The sequence below is a fragment of the Onychomys torridus genome, chromosome 1 (assembly GCF_903995425.1).
Source record: "Onychomys torridus chromosome 1, mOncTor1.1, whole genome shotgun sequence".
Lineage (NCBI taxonomy): Eukaryota > Metazoa > Chordata > Mammalia > Rodentia > Cricetidae > Onychomys > Onychomys torridus.
Genome location: NC_050443.1, coordinates 60,922,881 through 60,945,867, shown reverse-complemented (window position 1 = coordinate 60,945,867; position 22,987 = coordinate 60,922,881). Strand labels below are relative to the sequence as shown.

The following is a 22,987-nucleotide window of genomic DNA, read 5'->3' as shown; positions in this document are numbered from 1 at the left end:
GGAATTTTAACTGTTTACATCTATATAGGTATATATACGGGAAATTGTTAGTGGTTATTATATGCTGAAACTTTACCTCTTCAGTTTATTTTTGTTGCTGTTGTTGGATTTTTTTTTTTTTTTTTTAGGTTTCAGCATGTAGTTCTGGCTGGTCTAGAGTTCATGTGGACCAGACTAGACTTGAACTCATAGAGGAAAAAGGCGTGGGGCACCATGTCTAGCCTTATTGAATGTTTTTGTTGTCGGTGGTTTATTGATTTGTTTTTGTTTTTGTTTTTTGTTTTTTAGAGACAAGGTCTTAGATGCAGCCCAGACTGGCTGGTAATCCTGCCTCAGCCTCCTGAGTGCAAGGTGATAGTGAGGATTATAGGCATGTGCCATGCCACCAAGCTTTGCTTACTCATTTTTTTAGTTTTAGTTGTTTTTGTGAGACTTGGCCTCAGCTTGCTCTGTACAACTGTAATCAATGAACCTCTTGCTTCTTTGTATCTGAGATTACAATCCAGCATCATTGCACCTGGCTAAACACTTACAACTATTCTTTTACATTTGTTGGGTTTGTGTGTGTATGGTATGTGAGTATGCACATGCCATCTGCTCATGTGGAGACGCTGGGGGAGTCGGCTCTCTTCCTGCACCCAGTGGGTTTGGGGACTGAACGCTGGTCATCATGCCTTTACCCCTAAGCCATCTCACCAGCCCCTAAATACCTTCTGTGTAGACACTTTCTTTCTTTATGCCTCGCTGATTTCTGCCTATGTAGTCTTGTTTTTAAGTTCTCTTTCTCTTTTAATATTATATAACTCTTCACATATATATGTATATATGCATGCACACACACATATACATGTGCATTCACACATTCTTAAATCTCTAAGTCAACTTTAGTATTCATATTAATTACAAAATATATGGTCAAAACTAACTCTGTGTATTGGACAAAGTAACAATCATTTATAATCTCTGTATTTAGGAGGCAGAGGAAAGAGGATTGGGAGTTTGAAATTGGCTTGGACTATATAGCAAGACCCTGTCTCAACACACCTTCCCCATAAAGAATTTTTTAAAAATTATTATGTAATTATACAAGCGCTCAGTTTCCTGTTAATTATGTCTGTAGCAGTTACCAAGGCTTAGTCCTCTCGAGGCTTCTCTCTGAGGACTTGGTTAGAGCAAAGCCTGTTACTGAGGTCATGAACTATGCTCTGATGCCTTGAGGAAGGCCAGCTCCAGAGCCTGCTCATGCCTTGGTTCTGAGTGTTTGTTATTGTCTTTGAAGGAAGGAGTACATTGTCATTATGAGGGGTGTGGACTTTGGGGCCATAGAGATCCTCAACAGTTAAGAACACTGGTTGCTATCCCAGAGGACTTGGGTTTGAATCCCAGCAATGGCATGGTGGCTCCCCATTGTGGGTAACTAGTCCCTGAGGATCTGACACCCTCTTATGGCCTCTACAGGCACTTCTGGCACGCAGTGTCCAGGCACACATGCCAGACACCATACACATAATATAAAAAGAAAGAAGCCGGGCGGTGGTGGCGCACGCCTTTAATCCCAGCACTTGGGAGGCAGAGCCCCATGGATCTCTGTGAGTTTGAGTCCAGCCTGGGCTATAGAGTGAGATCCAGGAAAGGTGCAAAGCTACACAGAGAAACCCTGTCTCGAAAAACCAAAAAAAAAAAAAAGTTTAAAAACATAGTGTGAGTTTTGGATCATGCCTACCGAGGTGGAAGCGTGAGCTGACCAGTGAGTGATCTTGGGTCACTTTCCATGTAATCTGTAAAGCAAGACAATACTACTAACTTTTCTGGGGGTGATGCAAAGATCACATGAGATAATGTGTATATTTAGTTTCATAGCCGCCACATGGCATTAGAGATTTTTTTTAAAGTTTTGTTTATATTGACAACAAGCCTTTCAATCTGATGTGCTGTGAAGTAGGTCCAGATCTGATAGAACTTTGAATAATATTTTGCATTTGGGTTCCATACAAGTAGTAAGGAGAATGGTGACTGTTTACACCTTTGTGAGCGGAGGAACCCCACTTTCTAGGGACATAGCCACTTTGTCACCAAGCTTTATCTGAATCCTGATCACATGTAGGGTGTTTTAAGATCATCACTTGGTATGATACTCTCCGCACTTAAATTTTTTTTTCTGTTTTTTGTTTTGTTTTGTTTTTGTTTTTTAACATAAGGTTTCATTTGTAGCCCTGGCTGTCCTGGAGCTTACTATATAGATAGATGAGGCTGGCCTCGAACTCACAGAGTTCTGCCTGCTTCTACCTCCTGAGTACTGGGATTACAGGTGTGTCACCATGCCTAGAAGGAAGTGCCTATTAGTTTACAGTTTGAGAGCGCAGTCCGTCATGGCGGGGAAGTCTTGGTAAAAGGGTCTGAGGTCACATTGCATTCTCAGTGAGTAGAGTGGTGAGTGCTGGCAGTTGGCTGACTTTCTCTTTTTCAGTCAGCCTGGGGCACGTGGAAGGGTGCTGCTCATAGTTAGGGTAGGTCTTCTCGCTTGAGTTCACCCTATGGAAAACCTCTCTCATAGACGTGTTCAGAGGTCCGTCTCCTTGTGACTGTAGCTCTTGTCAAGATGACAGCGTCCAGCTGGAGAGTGGCAGAGATGAGTAAGGAAGATTGAGGGGTACGAGGAACAGGTCCCACTTCTGTTAATGCCAGGTGGCATTTTGAGTACCTTCTGCCAGGTGGTATTCTTAGCATTTAGGTATACTGTTTCGTCATCCAGAACATTCTATGGGTACATGCTATTATTATTCTTTTTACGAGAATACTTGAACGAACAGGAATCATTGTACTTAACGGAAGTCTCAAATGTGTGACTCATAGGAGGAAAAGGCACCGATATCTTTTCATCAGCAGCCAAACACTCTTCGAGACTCCACTTGTAATCTTACTGAGCAGCAGCCCTATTTGGAAGGTTTTGCTACTCTGCCCTGTCAGCAAATAAAGAAATTTTGGAGTGTCATGGCGTAAGTCTCCTGTAGACCATCACTTGACTCTAGCACGGAGGCAGCTGAAACAGGACCACTGGGGAGGAGCACAGGTTTGAGACCCACCTCAGCTACACAATGAGGATGTCTCAAAATGACAACCAAGAGAAGGGGAACTGGTTAGGCAGCTTGCTGTCTTGTTAGGCGCAGTCTTTCTAAGTTTAGGGCCAGTGCCAGTCACGTGATGTCCTCATTCTTATGTCATCTCACTGCAAAAGGCAGCCTGAGTGACCAGCAGAAAACCGGTGTTGGCGTCACCAAAGCTTTCTGGCTACCAGTGTCCAGAAATGAGATGGTTTCCTCTGAATGTTTTGAACTGTCTGTGGCAGTGGTACAGGCTCCTACTTAATGCTCCGGCTGAGATGTTTTGGGAACATGGTTTGAGGCAGCATTCGGATGAGGGAGAAAACTTTTTATTGGCTGATGAATTATCTTTTATGCAATGATTAACTTTTTGTAACATTTCTTTATTTCCCATTTATTTGTATATATTTTGCTATGTTGGGGGTTGAACCTGGGGCTGCAAGCATGCCACACAGACTCTCAACTGTTGGCCTATATCCCTAGCCACAGATGGTGACTTTTAAATGCATTTAGAAAGATAAATTAAAATGCTTAAATTAAGTCGGGCGGTGGTGGCACACGCCTTTAATCCCAGCACTCGAGAGGCAGGTGAATCTCTGTGAGTTCGAGGCCAGCCTGGGCTACAGAGCGAGATCCAGGAAAGACACAAAGCTACACAGAGAAACCCTGTCTCAAAAAACAAAACAAACAAACACAAACAAAAAATGCTTAAATTAAACAATTACTTACGTTTATTTATTTGTTTGTTTGTTTCTGTGTCTGGGGGAGGAGTGCCTGTGCACAGATGTGTGTACGGAGAGCAGCTTTCCAGAGTGCCTGTGCACAGATGTGTGTATGGAGAGCAGCTTTCCAGAGTGCCTGTGCACAGATGTGTGTATGGAGAGCAGCTTTCCAGAGTGCCTGTGCACAGATGTGTGTACGGAGAGCAGCTTTCCAGAGTGCCTGTGCACAGATGTGTGTACGGAGAGCAGCTTTCCAGAGTGCCTGTGCACAGATGTGTGTACGGAGAGCAGCTTTCCAGGGTGCCTGTGCACAGATGTGTGTATGGAGAGCAGCTTTCCAGAGTGCCTGTGCACAGATGTGTGTATGGAGAGCAGCTTTCCAGGGTGGCTCTTCTACCATGCGGATCTTAGAGATCAAACTCAGGTTGTCAGGCTTGTTGGCAAAGGATCTTTACCCACTCAGCCGTCTTGCCAACCCTAAATGCTGTATTTTATAAGAGAGTTTTGTGTCTGAGTTGAGAATCATTGGTGAATTTACTATTGAGCTAAACTAAAACAATCTCAAGGAGACAGGCCATGAAGAATTCTCAGCCTTTTTTTTTTTCCTTGCATGGGATTTCTGAAACTTCACCCTGATTAGACACCCTTGTGGTGCCCGGTTCTGTTGGGGTCTTGGGTGAGAAGAGCTCCAATCCAAGGGTTAACTGACCCGTGCCATTCAGTAGCAGTGACCTTGGGTAAGTCATTCATAATTTGTAAACGAGTGATTGCGCATATGAGGTACAACCTTGGAGCAGCCTCTTGGGCAACCACAACACTTGTAAATGTTTATATATTTGGGGGATGGAGAAATGGTTCAGTGTTTAAGAGCACTGGCTGCTCTTGTAGAGGACCTGGGTTCAGTTCCCAGCACCCACATGGCTGCTCACAACTGTCTATAACTCCAGTTCCAGGGGATCATTCCCTTGCCGCCTTCTGATCTTTGTGGGTACCAGGCACACACATGGTGCCCATACACACATGTAGGCAAAGCACTCACACACATAAAACAATTTAAAAACCATTGTCCATTTCAATGTTTAAAAACCTTTTAAGATGTTTGTGTGTATAATGTGTATATATTCCTGTTTTATTTTTGGTTTTGATAAGGATTAAACCCAGGATTTGTACTTTCTTAGTAAGTGTTCTGTCTAAAGGTCTCTCCTCCTAAGAATGAATTCTAACACTGTGCACAGAGCTATTCTTGCAGTATTATTTAATGGTTAGAAACATTTATAAATGACATAAATGCCTAAAGGTGACCAAGCTTTTGGTGGAATCTTTATGTAATTTAAAAATCTTCAGAAACTACATAATAACATGCAAAATAGTCATGTAATTTTGAAAAATGTTAAATGATTTTCTTTAATGTTTATTCTGTGTTCAAAACCAAACCAAAAGCCAGGCAGTGGTAGTGTACACTTTTAATCCCAGCACTCGGGCAGTCAAGCAGATCTCTGAGTTTGAGGCCAGCCTGGTCTACAGAAGGAGTTCCAGGACAGCCAGAACTACACAGAGAAACCCTGTTTTGAAAAACCAAAAATAAAAAAACCTCCAAAGAACAGAACCAAAGGGACTTTCGCTAGAAGCACACTTGTGGTTCTCAGACTTTGAGACTCCTGTTTATTGACAGGAGAGATTTCATGGGAGCTGTAGAGGGTTTGTTGTTTTTTAGGAATAGTCCAAAGTATTAACATAAAAGTTACAACAGCTTAGCAAGATATGGTGCTGTACACTTGCAGCCCCAGAGACATTGGAGGCAGAGACAGGAAGAGCCTGTGTTTGAGGCTATCTGGCCTGGGCTTTGTAGAAATTCTGTTGGTCAGTCAATCAATTAATCAATCAATCAGTCAGTCAATATCAAGGCACTGTACTTAAAATTAAGATTCAAAATTGGGGCTGGGCGGTGGTGGCGCACACCTGTAATCCCAGCACTTGGGAGGCAGAGCCAGGTGGATCTCTGTGAGTTCAAGGCCAGCCTGGTCTACAGAGCTAGTCCAGGACAGGCTCCAAAGCTACAGAGAAACCCTGTCTTGAAAAACAAAAATTAATATTCAAAATTGGAATAACACAGTGTGCTGGCTAGTTTTATGTCAATTTGATACAAGCTATAGTCATTTTGGAACCTCAATGAAGAAAATGCCCCCACCCGATTAGCCTGTGGGCAAGCTTGTGGTGCATTTTCTTGATTGGTGATGGATGTGGGAGGGCCCGGCTCACTGGGTGGTGCCATCCTTGGACTGGTGGCCCTAGGTTCTATAAGAAAATAGGCTAAGCAAGCAAGGAAGAGCAAACTAGTAAGCAGAACTCTTCCATGGCCTCTGCCCTAGTTCCTGCCTCCAGGTTCCTGTTCTGAGTTCTTGCCGTGACTTCTCTCAGTGATGGTGAAATAAACCCTTTCCTTCCCAAGTTGCATTTGGTTATGTTTTATCACAACAATAGAAAGCAAGCTAAGACACAGAACGCTGCTTTTCCCAGATCTGATTTATTTTATTCACAGAAACAAACCATTGAGGAAGAGCTGGCTCAAAGACGATCCTGCCTGTGAGGGTTGGAAGCAGTGCCCGCATTTCCCTTTCTGTTCGAGCTCTGCCTCTGCTCACCATCACCACATCACAGCTGCTTTTCTGCCTGCTTTGTGGGTGCTATGCCTAGTACCCCACCTCACTGCAGGAAACTTGTCTGAGTAGGCACCAATCAGGACTGTTTTATAGCTGTTGGACTAGGGAAGGCAAAGAAAAGACTGAGGGTCACCTAAGTTCCTTCTTAGTTTGTTAGTATAGTAACCTCAGAGAGGAGGAAGATCAACCACCCAAGGGGACTAACTGTCTCTGACTTGGGCAGAGGGGTCCACTGTGCTCTTATCCATGGTCCGCCCTACGGCTCGACATCATCCCGAGCAAAGAATGAACGCTTTTTTGTCTCTCGTGCTGTTTCGGGCTCCAGCTGTTGTGAGGTTGTTCCTGTTAATTAATGAGAACCCAAGTAAGAAGTTCCCCTGAGAGCTAGGGTTGCCAGCAGCTGCTTGCTGGCATTTCCTCCCCACCCCCACCCTGTTGGCTTTTGGTACAACATCTCCCTACATAGCCTTGGCTGTCCTAAAACTCAGTACATAGCCCAGGCTGACCCCAAATTCACAGAGATCCACCTGCCTCTACCTCTTAAGTGCGGGGATCAAAGGTGTGCACTACCACGCCTGGCCATCCATATCCTTTTCAGCAGTGAAATATTAGAAAGAAAGTAATGTGACATGTGTCCTTTGGCTGCAGCTCTGTCCAGCCCGTCAGCTACCTTTCTTTCCCACAGTGTGTCCTGATCTTAGGGCCCAGCAGTCGGAGAGTTTGAGTTTGTGACCCTGGCAGACTGATAGCTAATTTCATTTCCATGCAGCTCCTCTGGGAAACTGGCTTCTCTTTATTATAATACTTGAAAGTCAGAAGAAGACTTGTCACAGTGTTCAGTAGACAAGCAGAAGGTTCTCTGGTCCAGCCATGTTTCCATCTGGCCTTGACTTACTGCCTACTGTGTGCCAGACAGTGTGAGGTTCACCAAGAGTAAACAGATTGGAAAAGAAAATGGAGTAACTGGTCTGTAGTATTTGAGGGGGGAAATAATTGCTTTCCTGTTTCAGAGAAGATTAGGAAAACTCCTTGCATCTATTTAATGTGTGTATGGGTACATGAGATTTATTTTCTGTGTATGAGTGTTTGCCTGCATGTATGTGCAGCATGTGTGTGCCTGGTGTCCATGAAGGTCAGATAGGGGTTTTACAGCCTCTGGGACTGGAGTTACAGATGGTTATGAGCTGCCATCATCTCTCCAGCCCCGATCTTTTCAATGTTGAGATACTGGGCATTGAACTCAGGACTTAGAACCTGCTTTGTAAGTGCTGTGCCACCGAACTACATCCCCATCCCTCTTTGACTCTTAATGTAAACTTCTATGGGTACAGTAAAAATTGATTATTCCACGGGGTGGTGGTGGCACACGCCTTTAATCCCAGCACTCGGGAGGCAGAGGCAGGCAGATCTCTGTGAGTTCGAGGCCAGCCTGGTCTACAAAACGAGTTCCAAGAAAGGTGCAAAGCTACACAGAGAAACCCTGTCTCAGAAAAAAAAAAAATTGATTATTCCAGCGTGGCAGTGGTGGCACATTCTATTAATCCTAGCACTTTACCTTCAATCCCAGCTCTCTGGAAGCAGAGGCAGGCAGATCTCTGAGTTCCAGTGAGTTCCAGTGAGTTCCAGGACAGCCAAGGCTACACAGAGAAACCCTGTCTTCGAAAAACAAAAACAAAAAGAATCAAGTACAAAGGAAGAGGGCAGGAAAGCTTGTTATTTGCTTTTTGCTTAGGCCCTTCCTTCTCCTGGGAATTTAGCTGATTGACTGTGCTGTATTTTAAAAAATGCCTGGGAGGAGACACAACATACAACAGGCCCACATGGGAGGTTTATTGAGGGGAGGGGAGACAGAAGGGGCAGACAAGGGCAGAGACCGGTAGGTCCCTGGGGATGGGAGCGGAAGAAGAGAAAGAGACAGGTGTACAAGGCCCGCCTTTTATAAGGAAACGTAGTGAATGTTCACAGGGGTGCTCTTAGTGACTGTAGCTGGGGTATATCCTGTCAAGACCCTAAGGGCAGGCCAGTACAGACCCTGAATGCTGACAGACTGTTCCAAAAGCAACCTTAGTGCCTGTGCCCGGCAGGTCACTGCCCTGAAAAGACCACCAGTGGCAAGGACGGTGGCTTCAGTTGCAAATGGGTTTTCTGGCCTCGCTAAGGGGTCACAAGGACTTAAGAGGCAGAGTTTGAGATTCCTGGAGCAGCCTCACCCTGGTGGAGAAGGTGATATCGTCCTCAGCATTTAAGATTGCAGCTCACAGGTCCTGGCTGTGTGGAATGTGTTCAAGAGTATTGATACATTTGGTTCAGGAGAACAGAAATTAAAACCCATAAGGAACTTCTGACCTTCATTTTCCTCTTGTGCAGGTGGATGGAAGCTTGCCTAGGAGAGGACCTGCCGCCCACCACAGAGCTGGAGGAGGGACTTAGAAATGGAGTCTACCTTGCCAAACTAGGGAACTTCTTCTCTCCCAAAGTGGTGTCCCTCAAAAAAATCTATGATCGAGAGCAAACCAGATACAAGGTGAGTTCTCTGCTTGGTGCTTAGATTATTTCTGCGTGCTTGAGAGGGGTTAGTACACTTGTTCTGTGTTCTTTCCTAACGAGCCCAGGGTGACGGAGTAGTGCAGAGATAGAAACAGTGGAAAAGGTTCATGTGTGCTTCTGGTAGCATGCTTCAGACAGGGCTATTGATTGAGAATTTCTCAGCCCTGGATTTTTTTTTTTTCATTCTTAGAAAGTAGAGGAAGTAACTGGGGGAATTACCACTGTCGGTCTCACTAGAATTAGGCCCTGAGTGTAGCTGTAGCAACTTTGGGAAAATTCTTACTGCAATACCAGAGTTCAAGATAAAATGGGAAAGAGACTTACTTTCGGAAAGCTTAGGTAAGTGGATGGACTGATTCCTGTGGCCGAGGCCATGGAAAGGACATTTGGGATTCTGAGAAGGACCAGATTTCCTCTCTCTAGAGTCCTAACAGGAACTTGCCCCCAATTTACTGTCTGAGGGGCAGTGGAGGACCGCATAGCCAGAGTGAGTGTAAGGGGTTCAGGATTGGGCCCAAAGCCATATGAGCTAAAGCCCCAGACTGTGAAAACGGTTTTTATGTTTATATTGAAATTCAGGTGAGGAAGGTAGAGGTCCTCAGCCAAGATCACTGCATGTATTAATTGTCTGAAATGAGACAAAGGAGGAGGAAAGATGTCCACGGTTCCCTGGGTACAGGCTGTGGTCTCTGCTCCAGCCTTTCGTAACCATCATAGCAGGGAGATTCACCTCATGCTGGCTGAGAAGTCAGAGAGTAGGGGCAGGAGACTGAAAGAAGAAACGGGGGGGGGGGGGGGGGGGAGAGACAGACTCCAGAGAGTGTCACCATGGCCGTCTCCCATCCCACTGGGTCAACCAGCCATGAACTTAATCAGTGCATTAATCACTGATGGTTAGTACCCTCACATTATAGTCGCCTCATTTCACTGTTAGCTGGGACTAACCCTGTAACTCAGGAATCTTGGAGGATATTCTAAATCCAAACCATGAGATCCTAAACAGAAATAACTTCAACTTCTTTTTTTAAAAGACAGGGTCTTGATATATAGTTCTGGCTGACCTGGAACTCAATATGTAGACCAGGCTAGCCCCAAACTCATAGATCCAACCTACCTATGTCTCCTAAGTGTGGGATTAGAGGTAAACACCACCATGCCTGGCTGGAAACGTCTTAAAAATTAAAGATTTAATATTTTGAATAAACAGTTATGCTGAAGACATCTTTGGAGCTACCCTGTCCTCCTTTCCTGAGGCAGGGTCTCACTTTGTATCCCTGGCTAATCCAGAACTTGCTATGTAGATCGAGCTGGCCTCAAGCTCACAGAGATCTGCTTCCCAAGTGCTAGGGTTAATGCAGGCCCTACCACACCCACACTGGAGCTGTTTGTGTAGACACTAACGCAGCAGGGTAAAGGCTTTGCTTGTTTTGTTTGACATAGGGTCTCACCTTGTAATCCTGGCTGGCCTGGAGCTTGTGACAATTCTGCTCCTGCTTCCTGAGTGGCCATCATGTGCAACCTTGTATTAATTTTTAAAAAATGATTTGCAGCAGCAGTTTTAAAAATATCCCTATTCAGATATCCTTTTGTAGCCGAGCATTGATGGCACATGTCTTTGATTCCAGCCCTTGGGAAGCAGAGACAAGTAGATCTCTGAGTTTGAGGCCAGCCTGGTCTACAAAAAGAGTTCTGGGACAGCCAGGGCTACACAGAGAAACTGTCTCAAAAAACAAAAAAGGAAACAAACAAAAATGTGTATCTCTCTCTTCCTCTGTAAAGTGATCTTGCCCCAAAGTAATAGACATAGGGGTTGGGGCTATAATCAGTGGTAGAGCTCTTGACTAGCATGTGTAAGGCCCTGGGTTTGATACCCAGAACCTTTAAAAATATAAGCAGATGGGCATTTGCAAGGATTACTTCTATTATGAGACCCTTCATTGACATAGTGTATAATAGTTGCCATTTTTGACTCTCCACACACCACACTAGCCTAAGTGGTTATGTGTGCACTGTCTCATACAGCTTGACAGCAGGAACACAGAGTAGCTATCCTAGATGAAATATCTCGGGCTGCAAGGGTGAGTGACTTGTCCACTGTCACCAGTCGATGTCCACGCCTGACATCTGAGTCTCTGGATAATGTGATTGCAGAGACCATGCTGTAAAGCACACTGGTAAGCGAGGTTCTCTGGGCAGTTTGTAAGTGAGAGGAGGGCAGGGTGCAGCTTCTTGGTACTGAGGTGTGAGCATAATGACTTGAGGAGGGAATGTTGTGGAGTCTCACGAGGGGGTTCACAAGAAGAGCTTTATATGGTGTTCACCAGCAGCACCTAACACTCCTGTGTTTCTTTCAGGCTACTGGCTTGCACTTCAGACACACAGATAACGTGATTCAGTGGCTGAATGCCATGGATGAGATTGGACTGCCTAAGGTAACTTCCCTGGTATTCATACTATTGGTGGTTTTGAAAAATAATAGCTCTCATTCAGCCTGTACATTATTCTGCATACCAACCAGTCATCTGCCCACCCTTCCTTCTATCCCTCCTTCCTCCCTGCCTTCCTCCCTCCCTCCCTTTACACCTTTCTTATTGGTTTTGAGACGGTGGTTCAAGCTCAAGCTGTAGCCTGGGCTGCCTTTGAACTCAGAATCCTCCTGCCTCAACTTCCAGAGTACTGGGGTTATAGGTATATAACAACATGCTGGCTGATTTGTTTCCTTCTCCTTATGATAAAGGTTCCTTTCAGGTTGACTTAGGCAATGAATTTTTTCTTTTATATTTGTCCCTTCTCCTCGTCTGCCCCTGTCCTTACCCCGGGGAAGTCTCCCGCGGTGGTATTTATTTCGACTGCATCATTCGGAGGTTGGCACTGTCGTGCACGCTTTTCTTTGTGTGCTTTTGCTGGGTGGTGCACATGCTAGACCAGCACCCTACCAACCGAGCCCTGAGCTACACACCCAGCTTGGCCTTAAAGATCCTCCTGCCCAAGCCTTCCGAGTGCTGGGACAGCAGGCATCATCCACCCCGTGCCTCTATACCTGCCTAGTGTACGTCAGCGGACTTCTTCATAGATGCACTTTATATAGTATAGAGATCCATCATTTTAAAGTGCACAGTAGTGGTTTTTACTTAATTCACAATGTCATAGAGATGTCACCTTCCGGCCTCTGAGTATTCATATCTTCAGGGAGTATGAAAGCTACCTCACATTTTTAATTGCTGAGGCAATATAATGAGGTGTGTGGTGGCTGTGGTTTTAACATAGGAGTGTACACCCCGAGTGTTTTGTTCAGTTTATTTTGTGTTGCCCTTAGTAAGTCGGCCTTTCCCGCCTACTCAGTAGTAGTTAGACATAGAAGATGCACTGTACCTCCACTTTCACAGTCGTGGTTTGGCTTTTTTCTCTTAAACATTTTTTTTGGTTTTTCGAGACAGGGTTTCTCTGTGTAGCTTTGCACCTTTCCTGGAACTCACTCTGTAGCCCAGGCTGGCCTCAATGCTGCCTGCCTTCTGCATCTAAAGTGCTAGATTAAAGGCATATACCACCAAGATCTGACTGACTGACTTCCTTCCTTCCTTCCTTCCTTCCTTCCTTCCTTCCTCCCTCCCTCCCTCCCTCCCTCCCTCCTTTCTTCTTGTTTTTGACATACTTCTAGGAATTTATTAACCCTCCTCCCCCCAATAATTTAAAAAGACATAGAAGCTGTATATAGAGTTTTCAGCAGTGCTTACGACAGGAGAGTAGCTGGAGAAGATACATGTTCCTTCAGCAGGGCAATCTCATGTCAAAGCTGCAAATACTGGTGCCCTTAAAGATTGTCTTTGAGAGGCCAGAGAGGCGGCTCAGCAGTTCTGAGTTCCGGTTGCTCATCCGGAGAACGTGGGTTTGATTCCCAGCACCCACACCACCTGTAGCTCCAGTTCCGGAAGCTCTGCTGCCCTCTCCACAGCTGCTAGGCCTGTACCCTGTGTGCAGACAAACGTGCAGGCAAAATGTTCATATGCGTAAAAATTGAAAAATGGTGATATTAAGTAAGGGGAGGAACACCGGTTTAAGGTTTTAAAAGCTTGTTCCCAGCAAAGATGAGATTTGTTTTCGTGTAAAAATAAAGTAGGTGTGCTTTGAAATGAAAAATTGGTAAGGAGAGGCTTTTCATTCCTGTGTGATGGGATTAGGGGGTGGTTTTTATTTTCTTTATACTTCCCCGTGGAGCCCGGGTTTTTGTAATTGAAGAAAGAATAAGAATAGAATTGAGAGGTAGAGTGACAAAGTGGTAGTCAGTCTCTGCCGCTCAGCACAGTGCTAAGCCCATCAGGGATCTGTTGAGCTGACTCAAATCCAGATCTGAGTCTTTGCCAGAGACCAGCCTTTGTCCTCACTTCCTCAGAGGCTGAAGCGCTCTTCTTTGTCCCACAAATGTCAGGAAATGCATTGCACCGGGTTGCTGTGGTTCCCTGGCCTTTCTGTGCACCTATACCTTCTGTTCCTGTTTTCTGTGATGTAAAATGCATGCACGTATAAAATACTGCACTGTGTACCTGTGACTTCCTGCCTCTTATAGAGTGTTGTCATCCGTGGGCAGTGACAATTTAACCTCCTTTGAATGGTGTTTAGAGTGTGTTTATGTCTGCTGTTGCTAAGTTGGTGGGGTTTTTGTTTGTTTGTTTTTGGTTTTTTGGTGGCACTTAGAGACGGACCCCAGGCCAGGCCTTCATGCATGCTAGGCAAGTTCTCTCCCCCTACTGTATCCTCAGCCTTCATTAGCTTTTATTTTGAGACAGTCTCACTAAGTTGTCCAGGCTGCCCTACAACTCACTCTGTATCCAGGCAAACCTTGAACTTAGGATTCTTCTGACGTAGCCTCAAAAATTTAGAGCTACCCTGGACTCTTCATCCACTCCTTTCCCAAACTTTCTTCATTTATTTGAGATATCTCTTTTATCCATCCACCATCACAGCTTTCCAGCCTGCTCCTCCAGCTTCCCCACCTCATTGTCAACACAGCCCAGGTCATGTCTCCTGTAGCATCTCAAAAGCCTCCCTTCATCCTTTGCGCCAAAGCTAGGGTACATCTTTGTGTCCTACTTGCCAAGTCTGTCTCTGAACATGATCACAATCATCTGATTCCATTCTACATAGCTCCCTCTTTTTCTAGTACTTGCTAGAATATGGTCTGTGCATTTCAGAAAGCTTTAGACTTGCCTTGCTCTCTTACAAACACAAGTGTTCTTGTTATTGCCCCTGAAGAGCTTTTGCTGAGGTCTTATCTGTCCGGGTAAAGGTCTTTATTCTTTTCCAGATTCTTCAAACCACTTCATTCAGTCTATTTCTTTTATTTCTCCCTAGATTTTTTACCCAGAAACCACAGATATCTATGATCGGAAGAACATGCCAAGATGCATCTACTGTATCCACGCTCTCAGGTAACCGGACTTCTCGGTAAAATGGTCACTTAAGGATAACTTCTTAGTCAAGCCTGTATCTTTTTTGTTTGTGGTAGAAGAATGAAAGAGATTTTACATCGGCTTCAGGATTTTCAAATGGGATAAAAGGCTATTATCCTTACAGAAACACCTGTGTTTTTCCAGGGAGCAGAGAGAAGGGATTTGTTTATCCCCATAATATATTATTGTTGCAAAAACATGGTGTAATCTTTCATTATTGACCTAATGCCTCTCTGGACTCTGCATCTTAATCAGGGTGTGGTCTCCTTTATTCCAGTAATCTAGGCCCTTGCCATTGGTAAGCTATTTATTCATTAAATAACTTTTACACCACCACAAGTATGATAGGAAATAAAATATCGTTTCATGGGAAATGACCCAATTTCAAGTTCCCACTTCTTTGAATCAGCAGGAAACAGTGCTGTGTCTGAAGGGAGGGTTGGGGAGATGAGGATGTACACTGGTAGCTGGGAATGGTAGTGTTGTGAGGGGCCCACTTCTGCCTTTTTTCCCCCAGCATACTCTTGTGGAGTAAGGGATTAGAGATTTAGATAGAAATATAGAGGGGAGAGAGACAGGTAGAAACACAGGATAGTCTCGGGAGGGCCTGGATCCTAATCCACCGGCCCCTTCTGTCTCTTCTAAAGGGGCTTTTATAGGAATGCCAAAGGGTGAAGCAAAAGACCTCCCCTTCACACAGCCAAGTGCAGACCATCCCAAACACCCGATAACCATGCACGTGGTCAATCTATCTCGTTATAAAGCCCTGTTGGGTAAAGCAAGCTCAGATCTCCCTAGGAAACCTCTGTGGGCTCCCACATAGAATAATATTTTATCACATTTACTTCATGGCTACAGGACTGAAGGAGAAGGTTGGGGAGGAAGTGGGGCATGAAGGTGAGATTTGTTTGTTTTATGTAGCCTCTTGTATGTGTGCTTAATCAATGTTAATTTTATGGATGAAAGTGGACCTATAGCATGGATGCATAAGAAGCCTGCTATCTCTAGTTGAGTCTAGGACCTCACACATGCTAAGCATACATCAGCGACCGAGCTGCCCCATCTGGGGTTTTTTTAATGAGACTGAGGATTCTTGCTATCACCAGCATCATTGTGAGCATGCAGAAGAGTGAATAGCTGGTTAGTGCATCTCCTGTGTGAAGAGAGTAGCAAACTCAAATGCATGGGTCTGAGCCAAAACCTGGTTAGTTCTCAGCATTGTGATTGGCTTTGCGTGCGGAGGTCTGTCTGTGTTGATAACCTGGGGAAGGCTGTGTCTACAATGGCCATCTGAACTTGGCAGGCATGGAGGCGAAGCTGGCAGAATTCCTCTCTGCTCCTCCTGTAGCCTCTGATGAAGCCTGGGTCCCAAGCCCTCTATTCTCTGAAATCGGATGAAGAATTAGCGGTGCCTTTCTAATGATGGCGTCAGGACAAAGGGAGGAAGTACACTATTGTTCTCCGGTCTCTTGCATATGCAGTCTCTGCTTAGAAAGCACACACAGAGCAGAGTGTTCTGCCTCGGGATTTTCGGTTTCTTTCCTCCCATTTGTTCCCCCCCCCCAAAGGTAAGGTGGCAGCACCTGATCAGCACTTGATAGTATGTCAGAAGGGCCTCAACAGCAGCTCCCAGGGCAGATCCCCACCTCACTATTGGGGGCCGTCCTCTTCCTTTGTACCAGCAGTCACCCAGGAGCTGCTTACCACACTTTCAGGTAGTGCCAGAGGTCTTCCCCACAAAGAGTTTTAACTGACAGTATTCCAGAGATAGTTATTACACCTCAGTTATACTCAGCTGTTTTGTAGGTAACATTCCATTCTCTGTTGTTTGTACATTTATTTTCTTTTCCCCTGATATTTTACATTTGGAATTAGAAGGATCAGGTGTTCTAGGTCATCCTTGGCTATATAGTGAGTTCCAGGCCAGCTAGGACTGCGTAAGACCCTGTCTCCCCCTCTCCCCTCCTAAAAGCAAATTTAACCAAAACTCCACTGATTTTGGTGTTAACTGGGCCCATAATCCTTTACCTTATATTTAGAAAAGTAAAAATCCTTCATGTGGAAATCGAGTTTAGGTTACTATGAGTCCTGGGGATCAAGCTCAGGTCGTCAGGTTTGATGGCCAGTGCCTATGCCTGCCGGGTCCCAGCGCCAACTCCTTCCGATGGGTCTTTATTTCTTCTTCCTGTGTTTTGCTGATGTAAAGTGCATGCCTGATCTCTTCTAACCTGTTGATTTTGATCTGTTTGAGCTTGAGAATCAACCTGACAACAGGCTTGTAGACATTTATCTCTGGAAGATTCACTGGCGAGCTTTACCATCCTTCCCTTGTGGAGCTTAGAGTCTAGATTCTTTTTGTTTTTTGAGACAGGGTTTCTCTGTGTAGACTTGGCTGTCCTGGATCTCGCTCTGTAGACCAGGCTGGCCTCGAACTCACAGAGATCCACCTGTCTCTGCCTCCCGAGTGCTGGGATTACAGGCGTTCGCCACCGCTGCCCGGCTGAGTCAAGTCTTATTATTCTCTGAAGCGGGAAAATAATAAGATACACTTTATTTTAAACTTTTAATTAACCCGGATTAAGCTTCTTTGTCAGTAATAGGAATTTTATTGAAGCAAGATTTGCTCTCTGAATCATTTTCATGAGACTTGTTTAAAATGTTTTATTACTTAAAACTTAGAAACACAAGTGAAAAGACCTCTCTAGTGCTGACAGAATGTCAGGTATTTTAACATTAACATCTAATTACACATTAACTTTGTGCCGCAACGGGACTTGAGTTGGAGTCTAAGGGAAACTTTCATCCATCGTTCCACTCCTCGGGGTGGAAAGTGTGCCACGGCAGAACTGTCTGTCGCAGCATGGAGACTGGGCGTGTCCCTCTCCCCCAGTGCCACCCTTTCATCTGAGCAGCAACCGCTGCACGTGAGGCCTCACTCTTGCACATTGGTGTCTTCTAGTTTGTACCTGTTCAAACTGGGCCTGGCTCCTCAGATTCAAGACCTGTATGGAAAGGTTGACTTCACAGGTAAGGAGGGACAGAGGCTTGGCAGCAAATGGATGACTCGTGGTAATCGCCTGGGAAGTTCACCAGGACCTGTCCAAAGGAGAAGGCCGTTAGGATACTCCCTCAGGAAGATGGCAGGCCTAAGTAAGCTGCCCTGTAGTGTGGTAGGAAGAACGTGAGCCTGGGAGTCGCAGACTCTGCTCTTTGATTTGTGATGTGGGAGGATTGGTGAGTTTAGTTTTCTTATACGTATTTTGATATGTGAGTGTCAATTGTCTGGGGTAGTAACAAGCATCAAATGGCAGTATGCGGAGCTGACATTAAATGTCTCCATGTTATAAAAAGAGCTTTATACAGTGAAGTCTTTCCCTTCCCACTGGACCTGTTGGAGAAAGCTAAGGGTCAGGAGTAGGGAGTGGGGTGGTTCAGATGTGACAGTTTCGTTATCTTAATTTGTGAGCTCTTGGTACACACTTCCTGTGTGTTGTAAACACAGCAGTACCTGTTAGAGACTGGAAATCAGTCAGGCAGCCCTGTTGGTTGGCCTCTGAGGAGAGAGAGACTAATAGCAGATGGCCTGATGTAAGCAGGTACACTAGAGATTGTATTAGGAGACTAGAGCCAGGTGGGTCCAGGTTTTCTCTGAGAGCTAGCTGTGAGAAGTAAAGGGTCCATCAGAACAACCTTAATCCTTCCCGAGAACAGTTGTCTTCAATGACTAGGGACCTCCCACTAGACCCACCTCTTAAAGGGCTCGGTACCTCTCACAGCCCCACTATGTGGACTGAGCCTCTAACATATGGACCCTTGTGGGCTAAGCCACATTCCAAGCCATAGCATTTTGTGTATTTGTTATAGTCAGGTGCTTGAAGAGATGAAGGCTTGGGAAGGGTATGGACAGTGGTAACATTGGTTAAGAGTAAGATTCAACTCCTCAATTGGTGATTGTTTTATCAGCCTACGAGTTTAAAATCGGTAGTAAAGCTTTTATCTATAATACTTTTCCTTTCAGGAAACTCATTTACTAGACTCAGGAAAAGGTCAAAGTTTAGTTGTTTTCTTTATCATTTGGCTTTCTGCCTTAGAAAGGAAATTGAGTAGCAGCTAGTGATTTGGATTATAAAGGCTCAGATAATGGATTGTGAGTTAGTCATTAAATTCTCTTTAAAGCCTCCATTCATCCATAGATTACTGTAGGAAATGCTGTGAATAGCATTATGTTCCCAGTGGTACACACACCTTTAACTCCAACACTCAGAGGCAGGTGGATCTCTGAGTTCGAGGCCAGCCTGGTCTACAGAGCAAGTTTAGGACAGCCAGGATACACAGAGAAATCCTGTCTTGAAAAACAAACAAACAAACAAACAAACAAACAAACAAACAAACTGTGTCCTCTGGGTCTTCTTGTTTTATAGTTATGTTTGATGCTATTGATAATAGTAATGAGCTGACATTTATTGATGACATGCGATATAGCAGGTACTGTACTAAGTACTTTAATACAATATTTTCGTAATCTTTGATCAATTAGAGCAGAGGCCGTTTTATCCCATCTTATAGTTGAAGAATCTGATCTCCTGAGTTATGCAAAGGTGCTTAACTTGCTTGACTGGGTCTTCATTCTCTTCTGCAGAGGAGGAAATCAACAACATGAAGATCGAGCTGGAAAAGTACGGGATCCAGATGCCTGCCTTCAGCAAGATCGGTGGCATCCTGGCCAATGAGCTTTCTGTGGATGAAGCTGCATGTAAGGGAGCCTTTCTGGGCTGAAATGGGCTTTGCTCACTGTGGCTAATGCTGTGCGTGGGTCTCTGGCCTGAGCTGCTTTGATCTAGAAGTACTTTTAGACCCTGCTCTAGCCCTATGCCGTGGTTTTTGGAAATAGATGATCAGTTTTTGTTAAAGACATTAGAAAGTGAGTCCTGCATTTCAGCACCTTTGGGGATCTTTTTCTTACGGTATTTACTACGTAATTAAGGGTGAACATTGTTTCATAGCAAATATTCTTGGCCAGGTTGCCTTATGAATATTTAGCATGAGCTGACCATTCCAAGGGATTCCAGGTAGAATTGCTGCTCTGTGCACAGGGAGGAGATAGCAAATGGAGAGCCAGGTGGCTCCTCTAGCCCTGCTGGTTATCCTGCTCAGCAGCAGCTGGTTATCCTTCTCAGCAGCAGCTGGTTATCCTGCTCAGCAGCAGCTGGTTATCCTGCTCAGCAGCAGCTGGTTATCCTGCTCAGCAGCTGGTTATCCTGCTCAGCAGCAGCTGGTCTCAGCAGCAGCTGGTTATCCTTCTCAGCAGCAGCTGGTTATCCTGCTCAGCAGCAGCTGGTTATCCTGCTCAGCAGCAGCTGGTTATCCTGCTCAGCAGCAGCTGGTTATCCTGCTCAGCAGCTGGTTATCCTTCTCAGCAGCAGCTGGTTATCCTGCTCAGCAGCAGCTGGTTATCCTGCTCAGCAGCAGCTGGTTATCCTGCTCAGCAGCAGCTGGTTATCCTGCTCAGCAGCTGGTTATCCTTCTCAGCAGCAGCTGGTTATCCTGCTCAGCAGCAGCTGGTTACCCTGCTCAGCAGCAGCTGGTTGCCCTGCTCAGCAGCTGGTTATCCTGCTCAGCAGCAGCTGGTTACCCTGCTCAGCAGCAGCTGGTTATCCTGCTCAGCAGCAGCTGGTTATCCTGCTCAGCAGCAGCTGGTTATCCTGCTCAGCAGCAGCTGGTTATCCTGCTCAGCAGCAGCTGGTTACCCTGCTCAGCAGCAGCTGGTTACCCTGCTCAGCAGCAGCTGGTTATCCTGCTCAGCAGCAGCTGGTTACCCTGCTCAGCAGCAGCTGGTTACCCTGCTCAGCAGCAGCTGGTTGCCCTGCTCAGCAGCTGGTTATCCTGCTCAGCAGCAGCTGGTTATCCTGCTCAGCAGCAGCTGGTTATCCTGCTCAGCAGCAGCTGGTTATCCTGCTCAGCAGCAGCTGGTTATCCTGCTCAGCAGCTGGTTATCCTGTTCAGCAGCAGCTGGTTATCCTGTTCAGCAGCAGCTGGTTATCCTTCTCAGCAGCAGCTGGTTATCCTGCTCAGCAGCAGCTGTTTATCCTGCTCAGCAGCAGCTGGTTGCCCTGCTCAACAGCAGCTGGTTATCCTTCTCAGCAGCAGCTGGTTATCCTGCTCAGCAGCAGCTGGTTACCCTGCTCAGCAGCAGCTGGTTATCCTGCTCAGCAGCTGGTTATCCTGCTCAGCAGCTGGTTATCCTGCTCAGCAGCAGCTGCTTACAGTACTGTGTAGCGTGCACCCCTTCCCTCCCGTCTGGAAGCTCAACGTGCTGAGTATTGGTTTTGTTCGTTTGGTTTCAGTACATGCTGCTGTCATTGCTATTAATGAAGCGATAGACCGAAGAGTTCCAGCCGACACATTTACAGCTCTTAAAAACCCCAATGCCATGCTTGTCAATCTCGAAGAACCCCTGGCTTCCACGTACCAGGATATTCTTTACCAGGCCAAGCAGGACAAGATGACAAATGCTAAACACAGGGTAAAAGTCGACCTCTTCTCAATAAACTTCTCTTCCTCCATGTTTGGTAAAGCTGCATTTTCAAAGCTGCTTATCGGGATGTAGTTTATGTTTAGTACGGTTTGTCTTTTTTGGGTATACAGTTGAGTTTTGATAGACGGGTGTGTGCTTATTTAGCTGTCCCCGCCAAGAGTCCCTGCTGCCCCGATGCTACCCTCTCCCTCTGTGTAGCCCTGGCTGTCCTCATTCTGTAGCCCAGGCTGGCCTCAAACTCAGAAATCTGCCTGCCTCTGCCTCTCGAGTGCTGGGATTAAAGCTGCGCACCACCGTGCCCGGCTGGCTCTCGGTCTGTTTTCTTTCTCGCTACATTTTACCTTTCCTAGAATTTCCCATAAATGTAATTGCTTACACATAGTCTTCTGGTTTTCCTCTCCCATTTCACACTTGTGTGTGGCCATCTCAAGTCAGTTTGAACAGTTTTCTTTTGATCTCCAAATACTGATATGGCCCTTCTCCATTAGCTTCTCTGGAATGAAATGTATAATTACTATTGTTATAAGTATGTGGGAGTTGTTAAAGTTTTATTCTAGTAGTTGTAGACCAGCTTGAACCACAGATGAGACCCTGCCTCAAAACAAAGCAGCCATGGCGCATGCCATTGATCCCAGCACTCGGGCAGAGGCAGGTGGATCTCTGTGATTGAGCCCAGCCCTGGTCTATATAGCGAGTTCCAGGTCAACCAGGGATTCATAGTGAGACTCTGTCTCAAACCAAAAACAAGGGCCCGTGAGATGGCTCAGCAAGTAAGTCACAGAAGCCTGAGGACCTATGTTCAATCACCAGAACCCATGTTAAAGGTGAAAGGAGAGAACCAACTCCACAGAGCTGTTCTTTGCCACATATACATGCTGCCCCCACCCCTCCAGCATACCCATAACAATAATAAATGCTTAGCTAGCCTTTTAAGTCAGTGATTGGAATGTCTTGGTTCATTGAGAGGTATTCACATGTCAAATTAAGGTCTGTGTATGCATTTTTTTTGTCTCTTTATTATAGAGCAGGGATTTTAAGCCCCAAGATAGGTGCTGAGTAGGCTTTCAGGCCGGTGGTGAGGCCATGCCTCTGCCTGTATCATCAGTGAGAGGCTCCAGGCTGGTGCCTGCAGAAGCCCTCTGCTCTCAGGCAAGGATGCCAGCGTAACCGTAACCCACTGCCCTCATCAGGCAGGGCGGTTTCCCCGGTGTTTCCTTCCTGGCCCAGCTCTGGAGGAACCCCTTGCTGTTAATATCAAGTGGACTGGGTCTTGTGTTTTCAGCTGTAGTCATGTAGCTATGTTATGTACAGAAGACTCGTTTCTTGGTTTCGTCATGGTTGGGGAGAAGTCCACACAGGGTTCTCTGGGCTCTTAAGAGACCTGGCTAATCTCTACCCTTTTTGCTCATCCTCAGACAGAAAACTCTGACAGAGAAAGGGACGTTTATGAGGAGCTGCTCACACAAGCTGAAATTCAAGGGAATGTAAACAAAGTCAATAGTAAGTATGGCTCTGCGTTAGAAACCTGAGGAGGGTCCCTAGAGCAGTCTGACTGTCGATGTGCTCAGTTAGGATGTAGCTGAACGTGTCGCTTTAGCTGTCAGTGGGTTGTGTAGTCCGAGCTCGGTGTAACCTGTGCTCCTATTTCTGTGTCTGCTCTTTGTTGTCCAGTCTGTTTGTCCTCCCCTTTTCCTTTCCAAGCTGGGTTTCGACCCCAGGGCCTCTGCATGCTGAGCACAGGTTCTGCCCCAGCCCCGCCCCCCGGCAGTGGTGTGTCAGGTGTGATTGGGTAGGCTGTGTGGCATTCGGACTCAGTGGACGTCAGTAGTAGCAACCCTTCGTTAATCGTACAGGATGAAGTATCCACTGAGATACCTCATCTAAACCTTACCATCTTTGCCATCAGATGCTACTAAGTGTTGATTTGCATATTTAAGTGGTAAGTTGAGAGGTAGGAAAGGCTCACTGACTAGAG

At 45.7% G+C, this 22,987-nt stretch overlaps 1 protein-coding gene across 1 annotated transcript in view; it reads left to right on the top strand.

The window, feature by feature from the left end:
• Iqgap1 (IQ motif containing GTPase activating protein 1) overlaps nucleotides 1-22,987 on the top strand; it is a 96,209-nt gene that overhangs the window by 25,199 nt on the left and 48,023 nt on the right. Inside the window, exons 3-9 of the mRNA XM_036185654.1 lie at nucleotides 8,851-9,007; nucleotides 11,385-11,462; nucleotides 14,380-14,456; nucleotides 17,437-17,504; nucleotides 19,117-19,230; nucleotides 20,822-21,000; nucleotides 22,428-22,512. Coding sequence (XP_036041547.1) covers nucleotides 8,851-9,007; nucleotides 11,385-11,462; nucleotides 14,380-14,456; nucleotides 17,437-17,504; nucleotides 19,117-19,230; nucleotides 20,822-21,000; nucleotides 22,428-22,512 — 758 coding nt within the window. The remainder of the gene's footprint in view (nucleotides 1-8,850; nucleotides 9,008-11,384; nucleotides 11,463-14,379; nucleotides 14,457-17,436; nucleotides 17,505-19,116; nucleotides 19,231-20,821; nucleotides 21,001-22,427; nucleotides 22,513-22,987) is intronic.